The sequence below is a fragment of the Lynx rufus genome, unplaced genomic scaffold, assembly GCF_022079265.1.
Source record: "Lynx rufus isolate CCGP_SWC_20201006 ecotype Redwood Valley unplaced genomic scaffold, mLynRuf1.p SCAF_7, whole genome shotgun sequence".
NCBI classification, from domain to species: domain Eukaryota; kingdom Metazoa; phylum Chordata; class Mammalia; order Carnivora; family Felidae; genus Lynx; species Lynx rufus.
The window spans coordinates 82,844,553-82,869,061 of NW_025814889.1; the positions used below are offsets into that span (position 1 = coordinate 82,844,553).

The window sequence follows — 24,509 nt, forward strand, 5'->3', positions numbered from 1 at the left end:
GGAAACCGAACGTTAATGCTCCCTGTAACTTTAGAAGTTCTAGAATAAGGATAAGGGATGCCCAAGGTAAAGCACTGGGAATCGATTGCTGGGTATTCCCAGCCTATTCCAGTCCACCCCCTCCACCTGCGGTGCTCTTGTGAGCCACTCCGCCACCTCTCACCCTGTTGCCCCCGAAACTCGCCGGCATTTCCTATCGTTTCCAGGCATGGGAGAGAAAAAAGGAAGCGGGAGCCACGTTCCAAACACGGCCCAACTAGCTGCCTCTTCTACGATTCTGTAGGCATCCATCTGAAACTCCCATCTGTGATTATCTACTCCCCAGATGCTCCGGTAATAGTCCCGTGGAGCGAGACCCCTCAGCTATCAAATTCCCCTAGCTCTTGAAGCTCGACGTTATCCCTCAGAAGGGGATGAGCACGGCAAATTGGGACATTTGCTTACCCCCAAACTCTTACAGATTTAGCGTCAACAGTTATTTTTAGCGATTCTTGGGGTCTAATTGTTTTGGAATGGGGCCAGGTTGCGAGATGTCACCAGGGCAATTTAGCTCAGTTTCTAACGGCCACACAAAGGGCCTTTTTGATGGAAGGAATTTCTCACGGAGGATACAGTGTTAAAGCATTTCTCTCTGTCTCAATAAAGCCTGCTGAATAACACTGTAATAAAAGGACTCCAGAATTTAGACTTACAGGACTCACAGGGGTCCTGGAGTCCACCAGAAGTCATAGACGGAGAAAAACACTAACTCAGTGGGTCTCTCAAATTGATCTGACTTCGCAGGTCCCTAGATTTAAAATCCTGGGAAAAGATGGGTGCTGAGAGACTAGACAGTTTGTAAACTTTGAGAAATTTCCATATTGAGGTTGAGAAAGACTTCACAGACCTATGAGAATTACTGGGCCTGAGATACCTGGGCTAAATCAGCTACTTTATAAAGATAGTTTGTGTCCTGTCCAATATAATGGAATGATTGAGAAAGCAGGATCTGGGGGTGCCTGGGTGGCTCAGTTGGTTAAGTGTCATCAGGCTTCCACTCAGGTCATGATCTCCCTGTTGGTAAGTTCAAGCCCCGTGTTTGGCTCTGTGCTGACAGCTCTGAGCCTGGGGTCTGCTTCAGCTTCTGTCTCTCCCTCTCTCTCTGCCCCTCTCCCCCCTCTAAAAAATAAACATTTAAAAAATAAAATAAAATAAAAGAGAGAAAGAGAGAGAGAAAGCAGGATCTGACGCCAGATTTTCTGTCCTGGAATTCTGGCCATTCAGTTCTGTGATCTTGGGTAAATTACTTAGCTCTGTTTCCTCATCTGTAGTATAGGGATAATAACAACTCACAACCAACTCACTGGGTTGTTGTGAGAATTAAATGGGTTAATACATAAAAAATGCTTAGACCAAGTATTTGGCATAAAGTGAGAGTTGGATATATGTTAGCCATCATTATTAACTATGTAAGGGAATTTCAACTGGATTTGGAGTCTGGGCATCCAACTGGAAAGGCCTGCTTAGGAGTGTCTTGTGAATGTGATTTGCATAACGGTTGAGGCCCTGTTGACGTCAAGGGGTCACTGCAGTTCCAGGTCAGATCTAGTCCTGGAAGTAGTTCCTGCCACAGAACAGTCCCACAATCACCCCACCAACCTTGCTTCCTACCCAACTCTCGAAGCACCAGGAAGTGAAACAAAGCAGCAGAGCCCCGTGCCTCCAACTCACCCTTGTCTCTCTCATCCCATCCCCCAACACTCCACTTCCTTCTTCTTTTACCTTTCATCTCCTATCCTTTAGGTCCCCAGAATGAGGCCAGAGATGGAAAAGCACAACAGACATTAAACACAAGTGAGGTGAGCTCCCCTCCTTCCTTCTTCCATTTGTGTACACCATATGTAGAGAGAGGCAAACCATTTCCCACTCAGACTGAGATAACCTATCCGATGCTGGAAACATTTTATCCAAAGGTAGATTTACCACAGAGTCATAATATTTGAATCAAAAGTTTCACTGGGAAGTTTTGAATAGTTCTAAGGGAAGGGAGGCCTCTATCAAGGGTAAGTTTCTCAGAGAAGAAGAGTCAACCTCTTGGGAAGGCTTTAAGGACCATCTGTGTGGTCAGCCATGTCCTCATTCTGACGTCCAAATTGTTCTGGGACCCTCCACTGGGGTTGGGGCAGTCCCAGATTTGGACCACCCCCCACTCCCACGCCCAACCTCACAGTCTCAGCTGTCTCACTGAATGTTGCATCAGGGAGAGTGATGAAATCAGTGTCAGCGGATTTTACCCATGGATGCAACAGGCTGAAGGACTGGTCAGGGTCATTGACACAGTGCACCTTCAACTCCCCAGAATTCCTGGACTTCCTAGCTGTGGGGTAGGGACTGGGTGCTGGAATATCTAAATTTGACTTGTAGTCCTTGCTTAAACTTGTATCCCAAAAGAACCACCACCTGAACCCCACAGATCCTATGAAACGTTGGGCCACTAAGGTTGAGGAATTAGATGATTCTTAGCAGCAAATCTCTCCCTCCAAGAACCCTTCTAGCCTCCACAGTGAGGCCTGAAGTGGGAGCAGTAATACTTTATACGGCATTATATGGCTTCCTAGTTCACAAAGTGCCTTCGCATCCATTCTTTCCCAGTGAAAATAATTGTTGCCAAGGGAGAAAAAAGAAGCCCCCTTGTTCTTAGATAGAGGGCCCCAGAGGGGAACCAAACTTCATTCCAAACTGAATGGAATCTCGCTATCCTATTGGGAAATAAAATGAATGGTTGCATTTTGGCTTTTCCTCAGGCAGGAAAAGGTAAGGAAGTTAGGTGGGGGGTGTGGAGGGAATTAAGCTTTGAGAGGCCAAAAAGTGAGGGAAAGATTGAACAGGAAGAAACTTGAGACTAGATTCATTTAAATATTCATTCCTCCCACCCCCACCCCCTCTACAGCCATTTCGATTCATGGAGAGCATTACACATATGCCCCATCCCAGGCCTCCAGCCACAGCAACCACACGTCTCATTTCCCTTGGAACTGAGGCTGCATACCTGGGCTCTCCACAGAGGGGGATGATGCAGGGAGGGGAATCCCACCTGCTGTGAGTCACCTGCTAGTATAAAGGGCGGGCCTTACAATGCAAGGACCTTAAAAAGAGACTCAGACAAGGGGAGAAAAACAGCAGGAAGCAGCTCAGAAACTCAGTGAACAACAGAAGGAAGCAACAAAGAACGCAGAGCATCAGGCTCAGAGCAAAGGGAAGTGGGCAGAGATTCCACAGGGACTGGTGTGAGGCACAGAGCCAGCCAGATTTGAGAAGCAGGCGACAAGATGCTGGGGAGCAGCAGGGCTATGCTGCTGCTGCTGCTGCTCCTGCTGCCACCGCTGCCCTGGACTGCTCAGACCCGGGCTGTGCCTGAGGGCAGTAGCCCTGCCTGGGCTCTGGGCCAGCAGCTCTCACAGAAGCTCTGCACGCTGGCCTGGAGTGCACATCCTCCAACGGGACATGTGGTAAGTAGCAGGCTCTGGCACCGAACGGGAGCCTGTCCAAGGTCTCCAAGGCTGCAGAGGAAGACTCTGGCTTTGGATAGAAGCTGGAGGGTTGAAGGTCCTCAAAGAGTGGACCTTAAAGAGGACAGGGAGTGGGGTTCCTAGGAGAGTCATGGGCCTGGGGTACTGGTGGAGTTTGAAAGTGCTTCTCTTATCTCTTCACTCTTCCCACCCCTTCCTCCATTCCAGGACCTACCAAGAGAACAGGGAGATGACGAGACTACAGATGATGTCCCCCACATCCAGTGTGGGGATGGTTGTGATCCCCAAGGACTCAGAGACAACAGTCAGGTAGTAAGATGAGGCTGGACTACAAGGAAGAGGGACTGGGACATTGTTGGGTACCCATGGAGAATTAGTAAAAGTTGTATCTGTCCTTGTCCATTCGGCTTGTTATAACAAATACCATAGATTGGGTGACTTATAAACATCAAAAATTTAGTTCTCACTGTCCTGGAGTCTGGAAGTTGGATATCAGGGTGTCAGTATGGTCAGGTGAGGGTCCTCTTCCAGGTTGCAGACTTCTCATTGTTACCTTTATATGGCAGAAGGGCCTTGGGAGTTCATGGGTCTCTTTTAGAAGTTCCTGAAGGCTCCACCCTCATGACATCATCACCTTGTGAAGGCCCTACCTCCTGATACAATCACATTGGAGGGTTAGGATTCAACATATGGATTTTGTGAGGACACAAACATTCAGACCATGGCAGTGTCTAAGAATGGCAGAGAACTGGGTGGGTCTTTGGTAATGGAATAGGAGGGTATTGGTTAGCTCTCACTGCTTTCTTTTCCCCCAGTTCTGCTTACAAAGGATCCACCAGGGCCTGGTTTTTTATGAGAAGCTGCTGGGCTCAGACATTTTCACAGGGGAGCCCTCTCTACTCCCTGATAGCCCAGTGGGCCAGCTTCACGCCTCCCTCCTGGGCCTTAGGCAACTCTTACAGGTATGAACAAGGGGCCTGAAGAATGGGGGCTTGCAGGTATCAGAGACAGGAACTTGAGGGTAAAGGTTCTAGAGTCTCTCTGATTGTGTCCTATGTCCTTTCAGCCTGACGGTCAACACTGGGAGACTGAGCAAACTCCAAACCCCAGTCCTAATCAGCCATGGCAACGCCTCCTTCTCCGCTTCAAGATCCTCCGCAGCCTTCAGGCCTTTGTGGCTGTAGCTGCCAGGGTCTTTGCCCATGGAGCAGCAACCCTGAGCCCCTAAAGCCAAAAGCTTAAGCATGGCACCCAGATCTCCATGGCTCAGCAGTGCAAAAATGAATCAGCCCAGGAACCTGTGAGCCAACAAGTGAGATAGTCCATTAATTCTAATGGAACTTGCAAATGTTGAAAAATTACCAACACTGACTAATTTATGATACTGACCTAGGACAAAGTTGAGTATTTATTAACTAGAAAGGGAAAACTTGAGATTATTTATCCTCATGGCAGCAGTTTGGGGAGGCTTATTTATTATATTTATACCGAATTATGTACTTTTTTCAATAAAGACTTATTTATGTGAATGATTTCTAGGCTTGGTTGGAAAAAAAGCAATATAGGGCTAAAGGACTACAATTTGCATCCTTCTACTCTGCAGGGCTCCAATGGAGAGGGATATTTCCTCATGCGCCCCTAGTGTATTGATAAACTAGGATCTTTTTGGTCTGGATCCCTGTATCGCTAAACAAGCTGAATGGGATTACAAAGGATTGAAATTAGGAAGTTGGGCCCCTAAATGTGGCTCCTTTTACTGCCTGACCTTATTACTCCTTACTTTCTTGGCCAAGAATATATTTGGCCAAAGACAGGAGTCCCAATCACTGCAGGATCAAAAGTCAGAGCTGCTTTGACCAGGAAAGGCATTCCGGGAAGATGGCAGTAAATCCCCTAAATTAATGGGATTCTCCCTTTATGGACATCTGTGGACCCCATCAGAGGGTTTGACTACCCAAGGGGAGATAAACTACTTTTGAAACAAAGAGAAGGGGAAGGGGTTAATGTGATCACTTCTCTTCCTTTTCTCCATAGTCACAACGTTAAAAAGGTATGGGTTTTGGAGTCAAACAGACCCAGGTTTATATATTGGCTTTGTCACCAATCAGCTAAGTGACAATGGGCTAGTTCTAGAACTGCTCACCACACCCCCCAACTCATATATAGCTCACAGCCCCCCTGGAAGAATCTAAGGGACAGGAAAGGCTGTTCTAAACATGGAGGTAAGAAGTAAAACATGACAGTAGGAGCCTACTGGGGTGGGTGGAAGACAGGCCATGATTTGCTGATCTTGGTCCTACATGGCCTGCTGGTGTCTCCAAGGACATCAGTCTTTGTGAGCAGAAAAGAAAAGAAGCTCAGAGACAAAACACTTCCAAGTCAGCACAAAGTTTATTAGCCACTTCTGCTCAGAAGGGCCTCTTTCTAAACAAGACTATTCCTCTAAAATATAAGCCAGAAAACAGCCACATGTACAGGGCCTCACTTTCATTACATCTCAAGTTATTCTGGAAACACATTTTAGAGCAATGGGGTTCCCTGGGAATAACTATGGTGTGAGGTTGTCTGGAGCCCCGTGATAAATATTCAAGGTTCTAAGTCCCAGGAACCCAGTTTTTGCCCAGGTCTACACCCAAGGAATAGAAACTCTCCTTTCAGATCAACAATATATTGTACAAAAAGAAGGGATGGTTATCTTAATAGAGAAATATCTAAGATATTTCTAAATATCTAAATATCCAGGGCATCTCTTCCTCTGTAAAAATACCAGACTCTATGTAATACTATAAAAAGTGATTCCTAAATTCCCAGCAACTCTACCATCCCTGGCCTCCAAAAGTGATTTGTCTCCTAAGCAGTGAGGAAGTGGAGACTGGACAGAGTAAAATGATTGTGCAAAGCTTCACAGGCATATTAGATTGGCAGGATCATTTTAAGGGGAGGAATGGGTGGGGCCAGCTTGGGGGTACAGGAGAGGAGACCGGTAAGAAAATGAGGTCTACCTCCTATTCCTTTCTTCACATGGTGGGCTAATGCAGAAAGGTCTCAGTCTCTGCAGGAAACAAAGGAATTTAGGACTTAAATCAGGAATGAAAGGAAGAAGGAAGGAAAAGGTTATTTTAGACATGAGGAAACCAGAAGAGAGAAATGGAATCCTATCACGTCTCTGTTCCCTACTGATGGCCAATGCTAGTGGGCACCACCACATTAGTCTTACCAACTATTCAAATGTTGACATCCTTCCATACTGGAAAGCAGCCATTCCAAGTGTCTTGCCCTCCAAGTACCTCCTAAATGTCCTGCCCTACCCTCAGAACCCCTATACCTCCCAAAACAGCAGATGGCCTCAAAGATCCTAGTTAGAGCTATGGCCAACATCTATTCTGACTCATTAGTGCCCCTTCCTTACCCACAGTATGCTTTTACTTCCCACTCCAAAACCCAGGGTTAAGTTAACCAGCTAAGAATGGGTACATGCTTGATTTTCCATCCTTGGAGAGCACAGCATGATGTGAGGGGTAGGAGGGACAAAAGATACAGGAAGAACAGAGGAAATGTAATTCCTAGTAGTCAGAAGGAATTAAGGGCCCATCCGTGTAGAAATGGCTGGGGTGGAAGACGTAAGCCTCATCCACAGTGTTCTGGCCAGCCAACAGCGGGTCACCATTTGGCATGATTTCTTCGATCTTCATACTGTTCCTGAAAACTAGGTAGTCCAGAGAAAGAAGTCAGGCCCTGCTCTTAGGTAAGGAGTTCCTGACCCAGCAGGGAATATGAGGGAGGATGGCTGCACAGACCTGGTAGGGCCTGAGAGGGCACTTAGGTGGGGTAAGGGAGAGGCAGGTACATTTCCTAATAAAAGGAATCACAAATGAGTGTCCCTCCAGTGAGAAGCTTAGAGGTTAGCCTTTTCTATACTGGGTAAGGGAGGGCAGTTGGTAAAGGGAATGTGTCCCCTCTTCCCCAACCCCATCTCATCACTTACTTTCCATTTCCTCGGTGTTCAAGTGTCTCAGATCATGGGGCAAATCCGGCTCTGGCTCTGTCACTGCCTGTGATACAGGGTCTGGAATAGGCTCCAGCTTCAGTTCTGGTCCCAAGTTTGGCTCTGACACTCTTTGTGATACCACATCTAGTGTGGGCTCTAGCATGGGCTCCAGAGTAGACTCCGGCATGGGCTCCAGGGTTGGACCCAGATCCAGCCCTGCTGCCAGCAGCGGCTCTAACTCCAGGCATGGCTCTAGCTGTGGCACTGGGGCCAATCCTGGCTCTAGCTCCAGTGACTCCACTTCTGGCTCCAGTTTCAGCTCCAGTGGCTGTTGCAGCTCATCCACCTGTCTGGATACCACAGTACAGACAAAAGGGTAGGGCTTGATTACTTAGGTGAAGTGGGGAATGGCAGAGCAAGCAGAGACTGTCTCTAGTCTAAGAAGTCTAGTCCAACAGAGCAGAGGGCTTAAGAGCACAGGCTTTGGAGTCAGGCTTGCCAGAGTTTGAATCCTATCATTTATTAGATGGGTAGATCTTCACCTCTCTGAGCTGCAGATTTATTATCTGTAAAATGGGAACAATACCACCTCTAACACTTGAGAGGAAGTTGGATCGTTAATAAGCAGGACTTTGGAATCTGACAGACCTAATCATTTATTAGCCATGTACCTTAGTCATGCCACTCTACCACACTAAACCTGTTTCTTGGCTGAAAAGAGTAATACCCCTGTCTACCTCACAGGACTATTATGAAGACTCAATAAATAAGAAACGTTTAAACACAAAACATTTAGCCTAGTACCTGGCATTTAATACACTTTCATTAAATGTGGCTGTCATTACCTGCTTGGATGGGTACTCATAAAAATTAAAATGAGAAAACTGTTCTTATAAAAAAAAAATCTAGTACCATGCTTCAAGTAGTAGAAGCCCATTAACATCAGTGATTATGACTATTATTATCAGGGAAGCCCTGTGGAAACAATCTAAGGATAGCAGCAGAAAAACAGAGAGGAAAGAGGCCAAGCAGAACAAGAAAAAATCTAGAGGATGGAGAGTGTGGGTCAGTAGGAGGGGTCAGAAAGGCGAACTGAGCAGGTTTGGGTCACTCTATCAGCCGAAAAATGTTACGGACGATGGGCCAAAAGTTCATATCTCACCTGTTAGAGACCACAATGAGCCTATGTTTCAGGTACTTCCTCCGTTCTTGGAGATTAACTGTGGGGGACATACACAGGAAGCCAGGGAGGTCAGTGGATTGGACACATAGCCTAAGGACCCCTATTGCAAACGGTGTTGAGAGTCATATCTCCCTACTAACTAACAGTGTCCCCGGGACAAACCCTTTGACTTCTCTGGATATCAGTTTTTCCATGTCTGGAAGAAACGAGTAGAATTTGTAGATGCCTGAGAATCCCTACAATATTCCAGTGACATATGTCAGTGATTCTCACCTTTCTCCTGGTAGTAACACCCAAAAGCTTCATCCCGGGGTATTCGGGGGTAGAGGAAGCGCAGTGGGTTCTCGGGTATGTTCTCCTCAGTGAGTAGCTGATAGTCGCGAATGATTTTGGTTAGTGGGAGAGACTGTAGCACTTCCTTGGTGAAGGGCTGCACAGAGTAGATGAGCACCTTATCTGTAGAATGGATATAGGAATGGGCAGGCCTGAAGGAAAAGGTTGGGCCTGGGAGCTCCCCACCCTGGCTGTCCAACCCCAAACCTGCTGAGAGATTCAGGACACAGCCAGAGAAACCAAGGGCTGATTGAGGGGAGAAGGGACAGGCTGTGGGACCATCAGGGCAAAGCAGCTGACCATCATCCTGGTGTTCCACCCAGGAGCAGGTAATGCCCCCTTCTGATGTTTCACTGAAGCGCAGCAGAAAGGTGCCTGAGATGGTCTTCTTCAGCAGCCGGCGTTCCTGGCTCCGGCTCACAAAGCCCATGATGTGTCTGAAACACAGAAAGCTGCTGTGAGGCCCTCCTGCCTCCTTGCTCTCCTCTCCTTGTAGAGGGAGAGAGCGCCAGGTTTTGGCCCTCGCTCTGCCATTACAAACTATTCCATCTTGGCTGAGTCACTTCACCTTACTGACAATATCCACCTTCTAGGGTTGTAAGAGGTATGAGGATTCAGTGAGGCCACGTAGATGAAAAGCACCTTGTAAAAGGCAAAGTGCTGTAAAGATGGGCAGGCAGTATAGTGGAAAGACCATAAGCTTGTGGTCTGACAGGCCTGAGTTTGAATCCCAACTATACCCATTGGGTAAATTCTTTAACTTCTCTGAGACTCAGCATTGTTGTAAGGATTACATGCGAGAATTCATAAAGAGCACCCAGCAGGCTCTGGAGCACAACGGATGCTGGAAAAACACTGGCTAGGACTATTATTGCCAAGTGTGAGGGTGTGATCTTGCACCAGTTTTTGCTCTCTCTCCCTATTTGCCACATGAGGGCGCACAGAATCCACTCTCAAGCCTAGAAAGGCAGAAAGGTGGGGGTGGGGAGAGGGAGGCGGACCAAGGCCTTACCCATCATTCCAGAGATCCTTCAGGTGGTCATGAACCAGCTCCAAGATTTTGTCTAACCATGTCCAGAATGGTAGCTTGCCAGGAGGGCTCTCTCGCTGAAGGAGGAATAGAAAGGCAGGAAGAGATGAAGAGTTGCCCCCCCGCAGTGAGGGGAAGGAATTAGGGGGGAAGGGCTAGTGTTTGCACTAGGGCCTAGATCTAGCAGCACAGAATGCAGCGAGTTACCTTAGTGAAGTCAGCCCAGGATAACCATGCACCCTCAGTCCTGGAGTTCTGCCCTGTGGGCAACAGACAGTTCAGATAATGGAAGGAGACAAGGCCAGGGTCCCTGGAACAGAAAGGACACAGGGCTGGGGAGACTAAGGCTGGGGAAAGGCTGAGAAAAAAGGAGGTCTGTACCAAACAGCTTGTTCCTCAGCATGTTCAGCTGGTCCGAGTCAAGGCCTCGGCCAACATAGGAAGAGAACTGCCAACTGAGAGCAGGGCCCAGCAAGCTCCAGGAGGCCTTGGGGGGGCTGGAGAAGAACTGCTGATTCTGCAAGGGCAGGAGGAAGACAGAATGACTTAGAAGCAGAGCCCTCACACCAAGCTTCCACACCCCTCCTTGCCACCCATTACTTCTTGGCCCCACCTCCTACCTGTGGGTTTGAGCTAAGGAGATTGAACCAAAGAACAGAGGCCCAGGCAATTGAGAGTTGGTTCATGTTAGAAATAATCACCACAGGGAGGGTGTCTGTCTGAAGAGAAGACAGGAATTAGAGGAAGGATATGATGTTTCTAGCTTTGGCAGGGGCAAGGAGAGGATTTCCCACCCTGAAAGGCTTCTATTTAACCCCTGCTTAATGCCTTCTGCCAAATTGGCTTCATCTCTCCTTGCCCTCCATCTTCACTCACTGTCAGCTCCTGCTTCAGACCCTGGTAGGCGTATTTGACTGTAATGCTGATAATGTGTAGTTCCTCTGTCACACCCAGCATTCCCTAGGATAGCCAAGGACATAATGATCAGAGGGCCCTTTGGGAAGTTCCTCCTCCCGTCCCCCAATCCTCTGTCCAAGCCTCACCTTATTGCAGCTCTTTCCTGAACCACCTGAACGTTGCTCCGAGAGAGTCTGTGAATTGAGAGGAAGGAGAGAAAATGCGAGTGGGGACCCCAGGGTCCCTGGTTTTGCCTCAAGACTTCCAAAGGCCGGGAACTTCCCTTAGCCTGTTCCACTGGACTAGAAACTCAAGCAACTAGCCCTTCTTACCAGGTAGCCGAAGTCCCAAATCAAGCCCTGACTCTGCCCCTTCTCGGGGGTCAAAGTTTTCTGGTTTGAGGTCATAATGTTGAACTTCCGGAAGCTATTCCAGGAGGAAGATATATGGAGGAGAGGAGGAGTTATTCTAAAAACTCAGCAGGAATACAACAAAAATTCTACTTCATTTCAGACCTCCCCTTCTCCTTTTGTCCATATCCCACCCAAATCAATCTCCTTCTTGTCTCTGCCCCCATGTGGTTGCGTAGGTCATGCAGTGCACAAATGTTTACAGCATCCTTGTCAGGCACCTACCCTTGTGATTGAGGAGGATTCCTAAAAAAGAAAAAAAAAAAAGTCACTAGGAAGCAAAACAGTGTAGAAGTTAGGAATTTAGACTTTAGGATCAGACAGACCTGGGTTCAAACCCCGATCTGTGCTCACTAACCATATGACCTTGCACAAGTGACAGAATCTCTCTGGCCTTGTTTCTTCATTTAAATGGTGCATTGAGGGGCGCCTGGGTGGCTCAGTCGGTTGCGCGTCCGACTTCGGCTCAGGTCATGATCTCATGGTCTGTGAGTTCAAGCCCCGCATCGGGCTCTGTGCTGACCGCTCGGAGCCTGGAGCCTGTTTCAAATTCTGTGTCTCCCTCTCTCTCTGACCCTCCCCCGTTCATGCTCTGTCTCTCTGTCTCAAAAATACATAAACATTAAAAAAAAAAAATTTTTTTTTTAAAAATAAAAAAAATAGGGGCGCCTGGGTGGCGCAGTCGGTTAAGCGTCCGACTTCAGCCAGGTCACGATCTCGCGGTCAGTGGGTTCGAGCCCCGCGTCAGGCTCTGGGCTGATGGCTCAGAGCCTGGAGCCTGTTTCTGGTTCTGTGTCTCCCTCTCTCTCTGCCCCTCCCCCGTTCATGCTCTGTCTCTCTCTGTCCCAAAAATAAATAAACGTTGAAAAAAAAAATTAAAAAAAAAATAAAATAAAATAAAAAAAAATAAATGGTGCATTGATAATACCTAACTCATGGGCTTCCTATGACAGATGAGTACTTGACAAGTTACATGTCACATGGTGCTCAACAAAAGCTAGGAGTTATTGTCTCTGAGGTAGGAATGGATTGGGTAAGAACACAGGCCCAAGACCTACTGTGTGTGTCTCCTCTGGCCCACCAGCCCATGTCCTGGCCACCCCTTGGTCCCATGTGCCCCAACTTACCTGTCAATGGAGACTTCTGCAGTCAGTAACTCGTTGCCTTCCTGGAGTCTTACCAGCAATCTAGAGGGAAGAGAGAAGGTTGGGGGAAAGGAGTCAACCTCAACCTTCTGGATAGATCAGATATTTGAAAAAAATAAGGTAAGAGATTAGAAGAGATAGATAGATTGAAGAGAAAAGAGAGAAGATGATAAGAGTGGGAAGATCTATAAAGCCAGAAAGGAAACAGTGCGAGGGCTGGAAAAAGGAAGCAGGAATGAGTTCTGAAATACCAACCTTGTTTGGACAGTGAACTTGCTCCCTGTCTTGAGGATAAGGGGTCGATGGGGAGTTTGGGGCATGCAGGGCTGGGTTTCTACCACAAAGGCTCTAGGGAGAGAGATCCAAAGAGAATATATAACTCAGTATCTGTAAGAATGGCTCCTCTTGTTCTTTCCTTCTGCCCTCCCTAGAGGTCCCTCCCTGGCAGCTAGACCTGTGCAGCAGGCGCTGTAGCAACTCCATGACCTGGGCCTTTCGCAAGTCCACCCCTTTGGTCAGAGGATCATCCTGATAGCTAACCAGGTGCCTCAATCCCTCCAGCTCCTTCAGCAGCTGCCACAGGTGAAACAACAGCTTTGCTCCAGCTGTGAACCTGGGTGATAGAATTCAAGAGAGAGTGAAAATTGCTGAGTTTCCTGGTCCCCCCACACAGGCTCCAGAAGCTCCCCTTGAACTATGTGGAGAATCAGAAACTGATTGGGACAGGGGCACTTAGGTGGCTCAGTTGGTTAAGCGTCTGACTTTGGCTCAGGTCATGATCTCGTGGTTTGTGAGTTCAAGCCCCGCATGGGGCTTTGCGCTGACAGTGTGAAGCCTGCTTGGGATTCTCTCTCTCCCTCTCTCTGCCCCTCCCCTGCTCATGCTCTCTTTCTCAAAATAAATAAACTTTAAACAAACAAACAAACTGGGACAAAAAAGGAATGCAAAAGCATATAAAAGATTATGCAACATGATTCATAATCCAAGAAATGAAAATCAAAATCACTTTCACATATAAATCTAGTGAAAGATTTACTTATATAATAAAGTTACTTTTCACATGTCGCTTGAAATGTACTATATATTCTAAGTGCTTAATGTATTTAATCCTTATAACAACCCTATGAGGTAGCTACTATTATTATCCCCATTTTATAGATAATTAAACTCAAGTACAGAAAGGTTAAATGACTTGCTCAAGGTCATAGAACTAATATGGAATGAATTGTATGTGACAACTCAGGCAATCAACCTTCACAATCAGTACTACTTTTTTTTTTTAAATAGGCTCCACACCCAAAGTGGGGCTCAAACTCACGACTCTGAGATCAAGAGTCACATGCTCACTGACTTAGGCAGCCAGGTGCCCCCACAATCCATACTTTTAACTTCTATACTTTACTGTCTATATAACAAAAAATAATAATAGGGAATGTGGTGACAGGAAACCAATCATATACTACATATTAACAAACAGACTGGTATAGCAATTTAGAATTTTTTTTCAATATATGAAATTTATTGTCAAATTGGTTTCCATACAACACCCAGTGCTCATCCCAAAAGGTGTAGAATTTTTTTTTAATGTGCATTTATTTTTGAGAAAGAGAGACATAGCGTGTGAGAGGGGGAGGGGCAGAGAGAAAGGGAGGCACAGAATCTGAAGCAGGCTCCAGGCTCTGAGCTGTCAGCACACAGCCCAATGCAGGGCTCGAACTCACAAACCGTGAGATCATAACCTGAGCCCAAGTTGGACGCTTAACCAACTGAGCCACCCTGGCATCCCTGGAACTATTTTTTCAAAAGCCTTAAAAAATGTACACACAATTTGTAGTATTCTAAGATATTAGTATTAGTATTTCTAAGATATATCCTAAGGAAATAATCAGACAAATGTGTGAGGAAGTTCATAGCTTTGTTATCTGTAAAATATTTTCTATTGAAAAATTAGAAAAATTGCTATTGGGTATATAAATTATGGCATATTCACACCATAGAATACCATATGACTATTAAAAATAATCATATAGCAGGGGCACCTGGCTGAGCTCCACATTGGGTGCAGTGCCTACTACTTAAAAACAACAACAACAACAAATAAATAAATAAATAAATACATAAATAAATATAATCATATAGGCTCAAAAAAATTTTTTTAAAGATTATTCAAATCATCTCTATACCAACATGGGGCTCAAACAACCTGAGATGAAGCGTCACATGCTCTTCCAACTGAGCTAGTCAGGCACCCCTAGGCTCAAATTTTTAATATGGAAAAATACCCCAAAACATTAAATTTTATTTTCTTACTTTTTATTTTTTTTAAGAAGGCTTCATGCCTAGTGCCAAGCCCAATGCAGGGCTTGAACTCAACCGTGAGATTAAGACCTGAGCTGAGGTGCACCTGGGTGGCTCAGTTGGTTAAGTGTCTGACTTTGGCTCAGGTCACAATCTCAAGGTTTGTGGGTTAGGGCCCTACGTCACGTTCTCTGCTGTCAGTGCAGAGCCCACTTTAGATCCTCTGTTTTCCTCTCTGCCCCTCCCCTGCTCATGCTCTCTCTCTCTCTCTCAAATAAATAAACATTAAAAAAAAGATCTGAGCGGAGATCAAGATTCAGATGCCTAGCCGACTGAGCCACCCAGGCGCCTCCCAAAATACTAAATTTTTAAAAAATCACAAGATAGTGCATATCTGATATGACCTGACTTCTGCTTAAAATAGATATATATTTGGGGCACCGGCCTGGCTCAGTCAGTGGAGATGAAACTCTTAATCTCAGGGTTGTGAGTTCGAGCCTCATGATGGGTGTAGAGATTACTTAAAATCTTTAAAACAGAACTACGTTATGTATATGCATAGAGAAAATCTATGAAAATATATTCAAAAGCCCTAACAATGAGTAACTCTGCATCATCAGATTATGCAGATGGGTAGTTGTTACTTTCTTTTCTAAGTTGTCTGAATTTTTTTCAATTGGCACACATATTTATAATCAGAAAAATCAATAAAGCTCTATTAAAGACAATGAAACAAAGGATCAACACAATAACAGTAACACTACCAAAAAGAAAAGATATATACTTCAACCCAAGAATACCACTTCTGGGAATTTATATTACAGATATAATTAGGGATATAAATAAAGATCTAGCTATGAGGATACTTATTGTAGCACTGTTTAAAATAGCAAGAAATCAAAAACTTAAAAAATTTTGTTGAATATATGCAATGGAATATGACTCATCCATAAAGAAGAATGAAATCTTGTGATGTGGATGGAGCTAGAGAGTTTTGCTAACTGAAGTAAGTCAAAGACAAATACCATATGATTTCACTCATATGTGGAATCTAAGAAATGAAACAGATGAATATAGGGTAAAAAAAAAAAAAGAGAGATGCAAAGCAGAAAACAGACTCTTAAGTGAGGGTTGTGGCGGGTGGGGGGTGCTGAGGGAGTGGTTGGGGGGATGGGTTAAATGGGTGATGGGCATTAAGGAGGATGGACACTTGTGATGAGAGGAGCATTAGGTGTTATATGGAAGTGATGAATCACTAAATTTACACCTGAAACTAATACTACACTAGCTGGAATTTAAACAAAAACTTGGGGAAAAAATTGAAAAGAAAAAAGCAAGAAATCACTAGATCATAGTTTGCCAACCTCTATACAAATGATGGATATGTTTGCAACTATAATTCAAATAGTGATTCTGTACACTAAGCCCCATATACCTGTTTTCAATTTACCTGAACATCATTGTGATTCATTCTTAATAGTTTACTTTTTAAAAATATTATTTAATTAATTTTTTAGAAGTAAACTGTATCCCCCAACTGGGGCTCAAATTCATGACCCCCAAATCAAGAGTCACATGCTCTACCCACTGACCCAGCCAGGTACCCCTATTTTTAGTAAATTATAATGAATTTTCTTATTAGAAAATATTTAAGGAACATCTGGGTGGCTCAGTCGGTTAAGTGTCCCACTCTTGATCGCAGCTCAGGTCATGATCTCACTGTTCATGAGATTGAGCCCTGAGTTGGGCTCAGTGCTGACAGTGTGGAACCTGCTTGATTCTGTCCCCTCCCCCCGCCAAATAAACATTTTTTAAAAAGAAAATATTTAGGGGCACCTGGGTGGCTCAGTTGGTTGAGCGTCTGACTTCGGCTCAGGTCATGATCTCACAGTTCGTACGGGGTTCGAGCCCCGCATCAGGCTCTGTGCTGACAGCTCAGAGCCGGGAGCCTGCTTCCGATTCTGTGTCTCCCTCTCTCTCTGCCCCTCCCCCACTCACACTCTGTCTCTCCCTCCTTCAAAAATAAATAAACATTAAAAAAAAAATTAAAAAAAAAAAGAAAATATTTAAAACAATAGTCACTCTAAGTATCTTGAAGGACAAAGCAATTATTTTTTCAACATCACAAAAAAAATAATATAAAAAAGGGCCTACTAAAAAAAAAGCAAGAAATTAAAAAACCACCTAAATGTCCAAAAATAGGAGCTCATTAATTAAATTATGTTACCTCTATATAGGGAACTATGAGGCAACCATTAAAAATAACATGGGTAGGGGGGCACCTGGGTGGCTCAGTCGGTCGGTTAAGTGTCCAACTTTGGCTCAGGTCATGATCTCACAGTCTGTGAGTTCGAGCCCCATGTCAGGCTCTGTGCTGACAGCTCAGAGCCTGGAGCCTGCTTCGGATTCTGTGTCTCCCTCTCTCTCTGCCCCTCCCCTGCTCATGCTCTGTCTCTGTCTCATAAATAAATAAAAACATTAAAAAAAATTAAAAAGAAAATAAATAACATGGGTAGGGGCACCTGGCTGGTTCACTTGGTTTACTGAGCACGCACCTCTTAATCTCAGGGTGTTAAGTTCAAGCCCCACTTTGGGTGGAGTTTACTTAAACAAACAAATAAATAAGTAAATAAAATCTTATAAAAAATATATATCAGCCTGTCTCATTAAAAAAATAAACAAATGACGGATAAATATTGTAATATACTGCTAAGTTTAAAATTTTTTTTTTTCAACGTTTATTTATTTTTGGGACAGAGAGAGACAGAGCATGAACGGGGGAGGGGCAGAGAGAGAGGGAGACACAGAATCGGAAACAAGCTCCAGGCTCTGAGCCATCAGCCCAGAGCGTGACGCGGGGCTCGAACTCACGGACCGCGAGATCGTGACCCGGCTGAAGTCGGACGCTTAACCGACTGCGCCACCCAGGCGCCCCAATATACTGATAAGTTTAAAAAAACAGTGCTTGGGGCACCTGGGTGGCTCAGTCGGTTAAGCGTCCGACTTCGGCTCAGGTCATGATCTCATGGTTGGTGAGTTCGAGCCCTGCATCAGGAACTGTGCTGACAGCTCGGAGCATGGAGCCTGCTTCGGATTCTGTGTTTCCTTCTCTCTCTGCCCTTCCCCTGCTCGTGCTCTGTCTCTTTCTCTCTCAAAAAAATAAACATTAAAAAACTTTTTTTAATTAAGAAAAAACAGCTCTCAAAATAGTATGAAAAATATGATTCAATCTTTGTGGGTTTGTTTTTTTATTTTAGAGATATTTATTTATTTTATTATTTATTTATTTTTAATTTTTAAATGTTTATTTATTTTTGAGACAGAAAGAGACAGAGCGCAAGCAGGGGAGGGGCAGAGAGAGAGAGAGAGAGAGAGACAGAGACAGAGACAGAGACAGAATCTGAAGCAGGCTCCAGGCTCTAAGCTGTCAGCACAGAGCCCAATGCAGGGCTCGAACCCACAAACTGTGAGATCATGACCTGAGCTGAAGTCGGATGCTTAACCGACTGAGCCACTCAGGCACCCCTATTTATTTTATTTTAGAGCACAAGTGGGGAAGAGGGACAGAGGGAGAGAGAGAGACAATCTTTAACATTTTTTTAAAAGTTTATTTATTTTGAGAGAGCGAGAGAGAGAGAGAGAGAGAGAGAACGCACACACATAGGCATGCGAGCTGGGGAGGGGCAGAGAGAAAGGGAGAGAATCCCAAACAGGATCCACTATGTGATCACGGAGCCCAATGTGGGGGCTCAATCTCACAAACCTTGAAATCACGACCTGAGCTGAAATCAAGAGTCAGATGCTCAACCAACTGAGCCACCTAGGCACCCCTCAATTTTTGTATAATAATATTACAGTAGTTATATCTGGATAGTAAGATAATAAGTAATTTTCTTTCCTTTTTTTCAGCATTAATAGTCATTGTGGATAAATTAAAAAAAGGGTAGAAAATATATTTTTTGGGTGATTAAAAAGGAAGGAGAAACCAGCTTGTGGATTAATCCATTACTTCCGCCAAAACAAAGACTGGGCTCTGGGCTCCCTGGGTGGTGAGAATGAAGAGAGGGTCACTGCAGTCAGACAAGGGAGCCAGGATCATTTGGAAAAGCAGAGAGTAAGAAGAGCAATAGTTCTTGCCTAGGTAGGCAATTCATTACATGAATGAGAAAATTCATTACAATTCACAATTTACAGTTTACAAAGCACAGCGGTATGGCTGGGACAGGGGCTGGGTAGGAGACGCCTCTCACCATTTCTCTAGTTGTTCCAATCCTCCGTTCAGAGGGGCTCCAATGCAGGCTTTCTGCTGCTGGATTTTCCATTCCTCCAACCTGGGCAGCAGTAGCTCAACGAGGGTAGTTAATCGGCCTAGCAATGCTTTGATGGCATCCAGTACCTCCTAAGAAAGCCATAAAGTGAGTGGTGAGCACTTCTTACCATCACCCTCTACCATCCACCTGGGGATGAAGAGACAAAGAAGCCAAAGCTAAGACACCAGGCCTCCCATATGCCTCATTTGCCCCAATGCCCTGCTACCCACTCCCTCTGTCTGCCTCCCACCTTTCTCCTTTTGTCCAGTTCATTAAGAGTTTCCTGCAGAAGCTGCTGCTGCCTGGTCTGATGGGGATCCAAACAGGGTGTCTTCACTGAATGGCAGGAGCAGGAGGGAGACAGATGCTCAGACCTAGGGCTCCTTCCCCTCTCCATCCAGACTAGGACCTCAGTCAGAGTCAGGTGGGGAGGGGGGGAATTTTGAAGGGAGAAAAAGGGGAACCAAGCAAAGCACAGGCACCTCTGAGCCCTCAGGCAAATTCTGAATGGTCACACTTGAACCAAAAGCTTACTCAACCTGCTAAGGCAGTTTTCCATGCATCTCCCCCAACATTCACTAGCTGTCCCTCAGCCGCACCTTCAGCCCAACCTCTATAACATATCCTAGCACTTTTAGCTTTGCATGGCAGCAGGACTGTAGCCAGTGATGTGTAGTAGCCGGGGGAGATTATTGCTTACTGGGGTTTTTCTCTTCTCCTCTCTTGGCCCCCAAGCAGGCACCTGTCTTTCGCCCACCCCTCAGTGTGCTGCCTACCTTGGGCCTGGATCTTATATCGGAAGCAGAAGACATCCTGCTGGTCTTTCAGCTGGCAGATGCATTTCACCAGCTTCTGTAGAGGGGATAAGACCCAGATGAGGCTGCTTCTGTGGGAGGAGTCAGGCCGAGCCCTACCCACCCTGACTCTTGCTGCATCTACTAACCTCCATCATAACTGTTAATTCCAGGATCCTGGATTCAATCTCATGCTGCTGGCTCTCTGCAGGTGCTTCGAGGGCTGGCTCTTCCTGTTCCTGAAATAAGAGACTCTGAGCACATTTCAATTCTGACATTTCATCTCTTAAATCCAGGCCTTCAATTATACCACAGGGAGGAAGGGGGAGGGCGGCGGGGGGAGGGGGAGTGGATCTTGTTCTGAGACAAATTTCCTGAGTCCTTTCCATGGTCACTCTCTACTCTGGGAGCTTTCAAAATCACTACAAATCGTTCTTACCGATTGAGCCCTCTGAGCCTGGATCAGAATTCTTTTTTCTTCCAGAAGGAGATTAAAGATCATCTCAGACAACTGGGTAGGGCCCTGGGGAAAGGCCTGCAGTAGGAAGAGAAAGAATTGAACTCAACTGTCTTCAATGATCTACCCCTCCAGACCTTCCCCACCAGTGACCCCAGTACTTCCCCCTCCTCAGGGTCCCTAGTCTTTCCCCTTTTCACCACTAGTCTCCCAAAACCCAGCCTCTTCCTAACAGGGTCTTCTAGACTCTGCCCTTTTTTCTGCCAGTGATCCCCCAAGTCCACACTTGTCCTCTCTTTCCCTAGATCTGCCCCCATCCCTTTACATCTTTAGGTCCTATTCCATACCCTAAATCATACTTCTCTACACTCAGTTCCCTTTCAGTTTGGCTTTTTGGCTCTTCCTGGTTCCTCCAAGCACCTGAATGTCCCGATAGAATTTTCTCAAGTTGTGCCGTAGTAACAAGCACTCAGTGTTCTGGCTGCAGCGGCCACACTCATAATTCAGTTGGTCCAAGAAATGGAAGAACAGCATGTTAGCCTTGGAATCATCACTGCCAAATGCAGCATCTTGCCTGGGGACAGAGAATGACAAGGATTGGAATCTTGGGGGCTGCCTGGTTTCAGTCGGTTAAACGTCCAATTCTTAATTTTGGCTCAGGTCATGATCGCAGGATTCGTGAGATAAAGCCCAGCATCAGGCTCTGCACTTACAGCATGGAGCCTGCTTGGGATTCTCTCTTTCCCTCCTCCTCTGCCTCTCCCCTGCTCACTTCCCTTGCACTCTCTTTCTCTCAAAATAAATAAATAAACTAAAAAAAAAAAAAAAGCCTCTCTGCAGGGTTGCTACTATCTTTTGAAGCCTTCGAACCCCTTCCTGCCCTTGGTGTCTACAAGGTCCTGGGGACTCAGAAGAAGGAAACCACTTTCCTCATCCACCTGTACCCAACTTCCTGAAGTCCTTACCAGTTTTGGTCTTCAATCCAGACAGCTAAGCATTGTCGAATGTCCATTGGCAGGAGGCTATTTGAGTAGAGCTGGTGTAGCTGATCCTGAAAAGGGTTGTCGAGATTCTGTAGCATCTCCCACTGCGCCATTTGGGATCTGAGTCTGAAGGATGCAGGTTCCCAACTGGAAATTTTGCTGAACTAAATCATCCACAGTCTCATGATTGCTTATTACTACAAATTTAAAATTATACAGGTAAGAAAAAATAAAAATTAAAGCTACATTGACCATACTTCCAATCTTGGTCCCTTCCCTTTCTCTCCATAGGTAACCAATATTATCAGTTTGGTGCATATTCTTCCAGAAAGTACCATTCAAGGGCTCCAATATGTAGGCCTTTTGGTTTTAATAATTTTCAAACACACACCAAAGCAGAGTGAATAGTACAGGAATCATCAGCTTCACCAACATTAATGATATTTCTACCACCTTTATTTATTTCATCTATCATCCCCAATGAATTTATTTTAGATTTATTTGTTTGTGTTTGTGTTCACTTATGCTGGAGCATTTAACCATCAATTTGAGTCAGAAGTATTTATTTTAGGGGTGCCTGGGTGGCTCAGTCAGCTAAGCATCTGAATCTTGGTTCTGGCTCAGGTCATGATCTCACAGTTGATGGGTTTGAGCCTACTCAGTGAGAAGCCTGGTTGGGATTCTCTCTCTCCCTCTCTCTGCCTCTCTCCCACTCTCACTTGCGCGCGCTCTCTCTCAAAATAAATAAACTTAATTTTTTTTTTAATCTTTAAGAAGTATTTATTTCAGCATAATCCCTGCTGGCTCCACCTCTTAAGAGACAGGTATACCCTATAATCTGCTCTCCATGTAGGAAGGAAGAACTCCATTCCAAATGTTTAAATACTGTGAAAGGGGTCACTCAATCCCTAAGACTGTGATACTTTTATGACTCTTATTAACCTCCAATTTTTCGTGTAGATTATCAACTCTGTGAGAGACCCAGAAATTTTTTTTTTTTTTTATTTCCCACCAGGGTGGGCTGGACATAGAAAGCAAAGGTTTTTGTTTGTTTGCTTTTTCACCGAGAAATTTCCCTCAAAACTAGTTTTTGTCTGTCACCAAGCAGGCTGAAGTAAGAATCTTTCTTCCTATCTTTCCCTGCCCACTGCCATCTGTCTGCTTAGGAACCAAAACTTATTCTTGCTGCAGCCTGAGCCTAACAGAAAAGAGTGTTTACATACATCTGTGTTCTAAAAAAGGTCACATGATTTTATTACAAATGAAAGAAAAATGTTTGGGGTGGGAGAAATTCTCTCCCCCCCCCCCAGTATGAATAATCATGAGATGTTTTTCCACCTCTTTGAAGTAAAACATGGAGAGGAAATGATTGACCAGGGGCTCCTATTTTTTGTTTTAATCCTTTTACTAGTGCTTGCCTTTTTAAACTGCATACCTGTACTGCTTTAAAAAAACAAATGGAGGGGCACCTGGGTGGCTCAGTCAGTTAAGTGTCCAGTTCTTGATCTCAGGCTCAGGTCCTGATCTCAGGACTGAGTTGAAGCCCTGCACTAGGCTGGCCATGAAGCCTACTGAACTTAACAAAAGAAAAAAAAAAAAAAATGGAGAAACCCCAGTTCTCAAGGAACTAATCTCAGCTGGTACTAAAAGAGCAAGGTGTCAAGTAAACCCTGAGGTTTAAATATTAAACAACAACAACAAAACCCATAGTCTTCCCAAATAAATCACAAATACAAAGGTTAAAATCTGTAACACTTAGTTTTTTTTTCCAATTATCCCTCATTCTCTTAGGTACATATTTTGTGCTCAATCAGCTTTTCAGAAAAGAATTGCATTTTGTATGTAACCTTAGGCAAATCGTTTCGTTTTTCCGTCCCTTTTTTTGTTTTTGATCTGTTTTTAATGTTTATTCATATTGAGAGAAAGAGAGCACAAGGACGGGAGGGGACAGAAAGAGAGGGAGAGAGAATCCCAAGTAGGCCCTGGTCTTGACAGCCTGGGGTTCGATTCCACAAACCCTGAGATCATGATCTGAGTCTAAATCAAGAGAATCAAGGTGGGTCGCTAAACCGAATGGGTCACCCAGGCGCCCCTGTCCCTTATACTTAGCAAAGAAAGATGTTAAATCATATCTACCTTTGGACATGGTGGTTTTTTTTGTTTGTTTTTTTTTACAGTGAGCATCAAAACTAACACAGACCGGAAGGTAAAATCGTTGGCTAAGGCACTGAACAAATGCAACACGGGTATCGGAGGCTGCAGGGGAGTCTGGGGAGGTGGGTGTTAAGAGTTGGGAAGCTGTGGGGCGCCTGGGGGTCTCAGTTGCTTGAGCGTCCGACTTCGACTCAGGTCATGATCTCCCAGTATGTGGGTTCGAGCCCCGCGTCGGGCTCTGTGCTGACAGCTCACAGCCTGGAGCCTGCCTCGGATTCTGTGTCTCCCCCTCTCTCTGCCCTTCCCCTGCTTGTGCTCTGTGTCTCTCAAAAATAAATAAATGCTAAAAAAAAAAAAGAGTTCGGAAGCTGGGCTGGACAGGATGGGGAGATTCAGCATGCAGCACAGAACAGCTATTTCAACCCCGGAATGAAGACTTACCACTCCAGGACGTACCGCCGGGGCCTGCCGCCCTTCCCAGAGAGGAACTCGCGCCTGCACTCCGACCCCCGCGCGCCCACTCTGGGCCTGTACCTGGCGAGGGTCTCAGCCCCTGCTCTCTCCAGCGGTTCAGGGCAAGGCTTCCGGTCCCAAGGAGTTCAGGCACCAGCAATCGCGCCCCGCCCTCATTCTTCGGCCCGCCCCTCGGATCCGCCCCCTCGTAGCAGGCTGGCGCGAGTGGCCTGCTGAACACAGCCTGGCAACCCCGACGCTAACTGCCATTCAGCCCAACTTTTCCAAGTTCATTGGCGGTGCCACAACTCCTCCCCCCGGTGGGGCGGGACAAGCGGCCCCGAAATCACACTTCCAGCTCCAGGGATTGATGGGATAGCTCAAGTACGCCCTGCCCCGCGGAGGGAGGAGTCCAATTAACGGAATAGCCCAGGACTGAAACAGCTGATTTCCGAGAACTTGCGCCAAGCCGGCGAAACCGAGACTAGCCCTGGGCACTTCAGGCTCTGTTCCATAAGAGGCGGGACCGGAATCTCGACACTTTGGGCTAGGAAGGGAGGAGCTG

The 24,509-nt window shown here is 45.6% G+C and overlaps 2 protein-coding genes across 2 annotated transcripts; one reads left to right on the forward strand and one right to left on the reverse strand.

Moving 5' to 3' along the window:
* The first annotated feature begins 3,267 nt into the window (after positions 1 to 3,267).
* Positions 3,268 to 5,032, forward strand: IL23A (interleukin 23 subunit alpha). Its single transcript, XM_047065469.1, has 4 exons — positions 3,268 to 3,488; positions 3,717 to 3,818; positions 4,325 to 4,471; positions 4,576 to 5,032. Exons 1-4 carry the CDS (start codon positions 3,309 to 3,311, stop codon positions 4,735 to 4,737), a joined length of 591 nt encoding a protein of 196 aa, XP_046921425.1. The 5' UTR covers positions 3,268 to 3,308; the 3' UTR covers positions 4,738 to 5,032.
* An 849-nt stretch (positions 5,033 to 5,881) lies between these two features.
* On the reverse strand, positions 5,882 to 24,081 carry STAT2 (signal transducer and activator of transcription 2). The gene is made up of 24 exons (XM_047065468.1): positions 23,933 to 24,081; positions 21,320 to 21,534; positions 20,775 to 20,928; positions 20,337 to 20,432; positions 20,047 to 20,136; positions 19,880 to 19,955; positions 19,354 to 19,439; positions 19,044 to 19,192; positions 12,950 to 13,108; positions 12,751 to 12,843; positions 12,478 to 12,537; positions 11,576 to 11,596; positions 11,273 to 11,366; positions 11,087 to 11,134; positions 10,920 to 11,003; positions 10,664 to 10,762; positions 10,425 to 10,560; positions 10,251 to 10,303; positions 10,026 to 10,120; positions 9,314 to 9,450; positions 8,954 to 9,136; positions 8,660 to 8,717; positions 7,495 to 7,847; positions 5,882 to 7,215 (listed from the first exon to the last, which is right to left on the reverse strand). Exons 2-24 carry the CDS (start codon positions 21,448 to 21,450, stop codon positions 7,073 to 7,075), a joined length of 2,598 nt encoding a protein of 865 aa, XP_046921424.1. The 5' UTR covers positions 21,451 to 21,534; positions 23,933 to 24,081; the 3' UTR covers positions 5,882 to 7,072.
* Positions 24,082 to 24,509: the final 428 nt, after the last annotated feature.